Source organism: Diadema setosum, chromosome 1 (genome assembly GCF_964275005.1).
Source record: "Diadema setosum chromosome 1, eeDiaSeto1, whole genome shotgun sequence".
Taxonomy (NCBI): domain Eukaryota; kingdom Metazoa; phylum Echinodermata; class Echinoidea; order Diadematoida; family Diadematidae; genus Diadema; species Diadema setosum.
The window spans coordinates 43,654,541-43,662,230 of NC_092685.1; the positions used below are offsets into that span (position 1 = coordinate 43,654,541).

At 40.0% G+C, this 7,690-nt stretch overlaps 1 protein-coding gene across 1 annotated transcript; it reads left to right on the forward strand.

Moving 5' to 3' along the window:
• The first annotated feature begins 3,951 nt into the window (after positions 1-3,951).
• LOC140230893 (bromo adjacent homology domain-containing 1 protein-like) lies at positions 3,952-7,150 on the forward strand. Its single transcript, XM_072311039.1, has 2 exons — positions 3,952-4,073; positions 6,743-7,150. The coding sequence occupies exons 1-2, from the start codon at positions 3,952-3,954 to the stop codon at positions 6,927-6,929; spliced, it is 309 nt and encodes a 102-aa protein (XP_072167140.1). The 3' UTR covers positions 6,930-7,150.
• The last annotated feature ends 540 nt before the right edge of the window (positions 7,151-7,690 follow it).

The following is a 7,690-nucleotide window of genomic DNA, read 5'->3' on the forward strand; positions in this document are numbered from 1 at the left end:
TTTGCAAACATTTCACCAAGTGAAACTTGAATAAGGAACATGGCACAATACCGTATAGAAGAAAAAATGGCACAGGAAGAACAAATCAGAACCAAATTTTCAATTCTGCAAGAGCCAGTCGATGTCATTATCTCCATCATCGATGTCGAGTGATAAGAAGAAATGTTGCTAGACAAAGGGGAATGTGAAGTTACGTATTCCAAGCCTTCACCATGCATGCCTGCGGCAAGTGCCAGTGCAAAATCGATAGCTTCATGATTCATGCCTTGTCTGTGTCACATAAAATGATACGATGCCTTGTAGCTGCAGTATTTGCTATTTCCAGAATTATCACTGTTTTGAGCTGTGTAACTTGAGCAAGATTTCATACAGGAATGGGACAATGAGGAAAAGGAGTGGGGAGAGTGTTGCTTGAATTTCAGGGAGGGGATTTGCATTATCCATTGCGACTCAACTGAGCCTTCACTTGAAGTATAGTCCCACTAATGTGATATAAATGTCCCATTTTCTGGTTTGTGAATATAATGACTTTAGGAAGCTGTAACAACTTCATTGGAATAAATCATAATGTTAAATGATTGGGCATACAAGGGATGATCAAATTCAGAAGTATGAGGCATATGATGGACAGATGTTTTGGTGATTCACCCAAATTTGCGTAAATATCAGCATCTTCCCACCATGCCATGGCTAATTTTGCCTTCAGGGACAAGTTCACCTTGACATATTGTTCATAAAGGAAAAAATATATAAAAAATTCAATATTTTTTCACTTTTCTCATGTAATCAAAGAGCCCTTGACTTGTCTCCTTCAGAAGGCAGGGGAATGATATTAACCTTAACATACTTCTATAACAACTTGAGGGAACGTGTACCTATCAAAGCTACTGTATTGAAGTTTTGTGGAATTCTCTTCATATTTTCTTTGTATTGTTCTACGCATGTGACATCACAAACTGTATCAGTCTTCACATCCAGCAGCAGTAAAACTTCAAAAATTCATAATATTTGAACGGATTGTCTTATTTTCCTCAAAATTTCAACAATATGTTGTTCTATTTATGTTGCTACACTCTTTCAATCCACATAGGTGAACTTGTCCTGCAGTGCACTATGACAAGCTGTATGAAGGTACAGTTGAACCTCTCGTATCCGGACAAGTCGGGGCCGGGGCTCATCCGGATAAGGGATTTGGCCGGATATGGGATACTCAATGCTTTATACATGTACATATACATACACATGTACTGATGTAGCCCATTGTAGTACCACATGTAGTAATGTGTATACTGCAACCTTTTCATTGTTACACTCAGTAACAGACCCCAAAATAGAGGTTTGTGTTTGCAAGAATGAAATTATTTTCTTTTATAAATTCTTGGGATGATTTACCTAAATAATTATTAAGAAATGTATCAAGTATATGTAATTCATGTGTGTTTGTGTAGGAGTTCTCATGGAGTTGGGAATCCCCCTTTCCTCCCGTAATTATAATATTTTTTTTAAAAAATCATGGCGAGATTGCGTCTGTATAATAGAGAGATCCGGATAAAGGGAGGCCGGATAATAGAGGTTCAACTGTGCATGGAATTGCAATGAGGCATGAGTAAACAGGGAACTGCATGTGATGCGGTTATACCACTTATGATCGAGCTAGTGAAAATCTGTCTGTAACACCTCTGCACCTATCATTTCCAGTCCTGTCATCTATGGTAATTACTCAGAATGCCTTGGTATCCTTGACAACAAGGGGCTTAGCTTTTAGATTATGAGAGATGCACTGGTCCTCGGAACTTCTGGGAGGGAGATTGACCTGAGATTTCACACAAGCCCCTGATGGATTGTGTATGTCAAGATCAGAGATTATAAAGTATGAACTGCCATACAGCCAGTGAGATTTCTCTTTTTGAAATCACACATCATCCCCTGAAAGTTACCTTCAAGCTTTTTATTTTGTGATTTTTGTGTGGTATCTCTTGTTATATTACCTGTGTATTGCTCATGAAGAAGTTGCATTACTACCTGGAATTTGTATTTGATTGTTTATTTGACTGTATTTTCCTGGTGTATTTCATTTTCTAAAGTATGGAGAGTGATGTCTCCTTGAAGCGACAGTTGACATAAATGCCAAGGGAAGAAATTAGTTAAAATCTATTTTTAAAAAAAACAAAGAAAAACATTGAAAAACTTATCTAGGTACATTTATGAGGAACTCATCTTTACAAGATACATGGAGGACTTACCAGTTAACGACTGGCATTTATGATTTAGAAAAGTTCTGTTCCCAATTGGAGATATTTGTTTTTGTTGAATTTGTGTCTTTTCTTGTTTATTTCAGTAGTGACATAAATATTAGAAACCTATTTTGTATGTGTGTTCCTTGCTCAAAAAGTCACAAGTATTGATTTTTATGAGAAAATACTTTTTATGAACTTAATTTTGACTGTATTCACAAAACCAATAACCATTTTGTACTTGAAAAAAAATTCACACTAAAAAAGAAAAGACAGAGAGAAAAAAAAGATTGTCGAGGCTATGGTTGCAAAAGTAATCACAGCTTATCCGAAAGTGATAAACTTGAGAGATATGAATAGAAAGTGATAATTGTCGGAGGAAGTCACTGTTGCTCTCGCCAGTGATGATGGTGATGTGTTCATTTAGTCACTCTGTGTACACAGTCTCCTTTCTTTGTATGTCAACACTCTGACTCTGTGGGATGGCAGTGACATGGTATACTGCATCTATGCTAATGACTTAACACTCAAGTGTCAAGGGGAAGCTGAGACAACTTACACTTGAGGGAGAGAGAGTGGCGGCTGGTGGAGGGCTGGAGGGAAACTTGTCGGAGGAAGGACAGTCGATCTGTCTCCTGTCATAACAGCACTCTCCAGCCACCCTCTGATTTTTACACCTCCAAATAAAGTGTGGTCTTTCTTCCAAACCTCGTCATCTTTAAGCCTTCTACAAAATAAATTTAGTAATATGAATCTTTATCTCTATCAAGTGACCAGTTTGATTTTGCCTGGAGGCCCAAGTTTATGCTTCACTTGGGGTTAGCACGAGTGATGGTACTATTGACCATTCGCCAGCTCAGCTGCATTTCCTGTGTATTGTTCATAGCAGTGGTGTGTGTGTAGTTCTTCAATAGCTTGGAGCTTGTGCTGGATTGCCCAGGGAATCTTTCGGAAATGGCTGCCGGTGAATTTAACATGTGTTGCTACTTTATAAAGCAAATGATGCACATTACTTGGGCATTTGTCAGTAAAATTATCCCCACTCTGTAACTTTTGAACAGTCCAGAGTTACTACCAGGCAGACAATTCTTACTAATGCCCAGTGTAAAATGCATTATTTGTATCCATACTGTCGCCCTTTTTGTTATGTTTTCTTTGATGTTTGCATTGAGTGTCAGTACAACCTTTGCAAAAGAAGGTGTTTGTGGCTCATTTTTTACCTTGTAATCAACTCTACAAGCACTTGGAGAGTGCTAACCTTCTTCAAGGCCATAGGGTTACTAGCGGCATAAAAATATGCATATATCCTGTATGAATCTGGATCTGGATCACCACCAAAAACTAGTCACATGTTCCTGCCTATACCACAACAGAGCTGTCCTGAAATGTCAACCAAATCTGTTGATTGCTTTTCATGTAATGTTTCTAGAATACAATCAAACAAACATACTGGCCAAACATATCATCCTTGGTGGAGGTAGTGGTTTTGTTTCGTGTTAATGCAATGCACATGTCACATATCAGTCAGGTAATATTTCTTTGTGTACTATTCAGAGAGTAATGCACACACGAAATGTGGATCTGTAATGTTGTAGATGGCATTCTGAACATGTAAGAGTTCTGAGCCTACAGTGACATTTAAAACATAACACACAATATCACTCTGTGCTGGTGCCATGTACTGTTTAGTGCAGTTTAACCAGCAAGTTTGACAGTAATGTGCATTGTTTTCACATTTGTCTTTCAGAATGAGCTCTTTGCTTGCAGACACTGGGACATCAACAGCGTGGCCTGTATCGAGGACAAGTGCTATGTGGTGACACTGGCTGAGTACAACAGGTGAGAAAGGACTCTTTTCTGAGGGGATATTTAGGAGATACGTGATTGGCTGCTGTGAACAGACATTGACAGATGGGTGGTTATTGTTACCGTAAAAGTGAAAATTTTCACGGTGTGGAAATTTTCACATATTTTGCACAACCAGAAGCTAGCGTGAAAATAAAAGCACGCAAATATTTTTGCATGCCATACTGTTCCAGTAGTTAATGTCCAGTGTCCACTAAATTTAAAACATGTGAAATTCATCTTACTCGGTGGAGCGTGAAAAATTACTTGCGCAAAACATCCACTTTTACGGTAAACGAGAAGTCATTCATCTTTTCTGAATGGTATACCATACATTGCAGTCTTCTACATATTGGATTTTTAGATCACTTTCTTATTGCACGAGGGATTGACGTTCAGGTATTGGAACTTGTAGGCATTGCCTTAGGGCTAGGTTATTGAGGGATCAAAGATTCTGTCGGCTAGCAAATCATGGCCAAATTGGATAGATTGAAGCAATGATCATTGTCAGGTAGAGGGTTGCCATGCCAACTACTCCATCTTCTGCTACCAAATCCTGCCCTCTAGGCTCATGCAGCAGTGCAGACAGTCTTGCACACTTCTTGTCACACTTTTTGTCGCAGGTGGCAGAAGCAACTTTTCATTTTAACAAAATTTTACTCACTCATCATGTACGGATTAAGCTGGTCACCCAATAGCTCCATCAAACTTCTACCACAAACACTGCTTTATCTTGATATCATTGTGTCCTGCAAAGTATTAGTTTTTATAGACACGCCTTTCCATTGTCTTCCCAATCCTGATGAAAAGGGCACAAAGACCAATGCGGTCAATGCACATCATACTGTAAGTGGGCATACTGAAAGAGATATATGCCCCCTTCTGGCACACACCAAGTGGATTTCCACTCTCATGTTCTTCCTGATTTCATGGTTTCATCTCTGCATCCCAAAGGGTTGCCATGACAACTCTACTCAATACCCCAGAGCAACTGTCCTCCCAGAGCTCACTGTGAAGTCTTGTAGGACTGGCTGCACCGGTATTTGATTCTGGGAGCAGCTTATTCATTGCCAACAGCATCCATGCTACATTAAATGTCAAGGGTAACTTTATAGAGCTGCGGTCTGGAGAGGGGATGAATGTGAACCATGCGTGAAGCACTCTCAGAGCTTCCATCCCTCTCTCTGATACTCCAGGAGGCTTCTCCAGAAACTTACAAATATCATTCATGTCCTGACAAGGGCTAAAAAAGATATCCCCAATTTGGGAATCATTTTCACCCGTTGAGATGAACCAAAGTACCCCCAGACTCCTCTTTGGAATCTCCCTCCAACTAGGGGTGCATTGGCCATGAGGTCACTCAAAACGCTGCCCCCAAACCTCCCCCAGAGCTGAAGGTTTTCTCACGATGTTATCCTCGCCACTACTGCACATCAATAAAAAGTTGATATTCGAGATCGCTTCCCCCCATCTGAATTGTTCACACTTCGAGAGGAAATTGATCATGTGATATGAAAGCAAATGCTCCCACATGACGTGTAGATAACATCTTGCTTGAGTAGCAGGAGGAAGGCCTGAGCCCTCTCTGCTCAGGCTGTTCACCAAATTGAATTGTGCTTGTCCTGTACAGTGATTAGCTCTAGATCTTGCTCAGTGTCACATGTGAAGTGGGGGGGGGGGGTGCAGCTACACATCCACTTTCTTAAGGCTTCTAAAAGCCACTGTAGGGCAAATAGCATGAAAGGGCAATTTACCTGTTCAAAGTAGGTTGCCTATTGCTCATATTGTCATTCAAACAGGCGGGAAAAATATATTTTGTAGTACTCTGTTTTTCGTCGTTTTAATTTTTGGTTTTGTCCAAAATGAAAGCTTATGAAATTATACATGTATACACCGTTTTATGTATACTCACTCTTTACAGTCATACACATAATACAATGTACATTCTTTCATATACCATATATTGTACATTGGTATATAAATGAATGTATGTATGCATGTATGTGTTTATATACATTTGTGTGTGTGTTTTCTCATAAACAGCTTCAACCAGGGATATTTTAGTGTTTCACTCCAGGTAACCATTGATGGGTACAGTGACGGGGCGATCGTTAACGATCACCCCATCACTGTACGGGCATGCTAACCTGGAAACATTGAACTGCACATTACTTGAATATGAGACCATTCTGAAGCAAATAATTTTCACACAACAATAGATATATAATGTACTCTTAAATGAATCCCACAAGGATTGAAACAATCATCCCTCTGCATTCCCACTGATTCCTACTGATCAGTTACTAGCCATCCCCTTTAAAGTATTATTTTTTTCATAATTTTCAATTTCATGTAGTCAGTTTATTGGAATAAATGAAATTATTTTTGCACACACAAATCACGGTTACATATACTTTGAGCAGACTGACATATCCCCAATTGAAACATCCTGTGAGAATGTGTATGTGTTTGTTTGTTTGTTTTCAGTCAAGAGTCAATACCTTGGAACACTCATGCTTTGCATTTTACAGTAACACATTCTTGTATTGGAGTGTGTGATTTGTTATCAGATGTCTGTGATGGGGATGGGAAGTGACACATAGCATTGTTGACACCTCTACCCTTTTGATTTCACATCCCTCACCCATCCCCGTAACCTGCAGATTCTGTGCCAAGCTGAGGATGGCCATCGAGGGCATCCGGCCCTCACGCCCGTACGTCCCCGACCCGCCCGAAACCTACCCCAGGAAGGAGGCCATCCCCCCTCACGGAGCCGACCCGGAATCGGTGTTCCTGTGCCGGCAGGTTTACGACTTTCGACAGCGGAGAGTGCTGAAGAACCCGTTATGAGAGGCATCGCAGGGACCCATCTCACTCTGCCCATTCATTGGGCCACGGGATCTAATACGTGTCCTGCCGAGCTGGACTTCAAAGGCTGACCAGACTCTTTTAATTCAAGTACCTAGAAAGCATCTCATTTCAGTGTTGACAAACTGACGTTGGTCCATATACATCTCATCACCACTTGAGCTGAATGATCCAGTCATCCTTGATTCACACACTCAGCAGTTGCTGTCATCATCGGAAGCCACTGATGTGCTGGCATCGGAAATCTGTGCTACCATTTATTGCAGTGTGCACAGCTCATCATCTTTCAGAGTTTGCTTTTATTTCTATGTTGTTTTATAAATGGATGTTCATGTTCTGACATCATATTTAATGTTCTAGAGGTATGGCAAGAGGTACGATAGAGTATATTGATGCCAATTGTTGATGTAAGTGTTTCATGATGTAAGATAGTGGTATGTTTGAAGGTAAAAATTGTACCTCATGAAGCCCAAGTCACTGGACGCATGAAAAATAAGATAATTTCAGGACTTCCTCACTTGTTTGAAGTTTGGCAGCACACACCAACACACAAATAAAGTGAGATAAGAAAGCTTAAACAGATTTGCATGGTAACTGGCTGAATTCTTTTCATTACTAAACTATTGCACCTACATCTCTTGAGATAGTTCTGGGTATCAACTGCTTGCAAGGTATATAAGCTGCTAGTGCTAAAAAAGGTCTTTTCGTCATTAGCTGAATTGACGTTGCAAATATTAATTGGC

Coding starts and splice junctions, on each gene's coding strand:
- LOC140230893 (XM_072311039.1), top strand. CDS start 3,952: ATGTGCATTGTTTTCACATTTGTCTTTCAGAATGAGCTCTTTGCTTGC. Junction 4,074..6,742: donor ACACTGGCTGAGTACAACAG/GTGAGAAAGGAC, acceptor CGTAACCTGCAG/ATTCTGTGCCAAGCTGAGGA.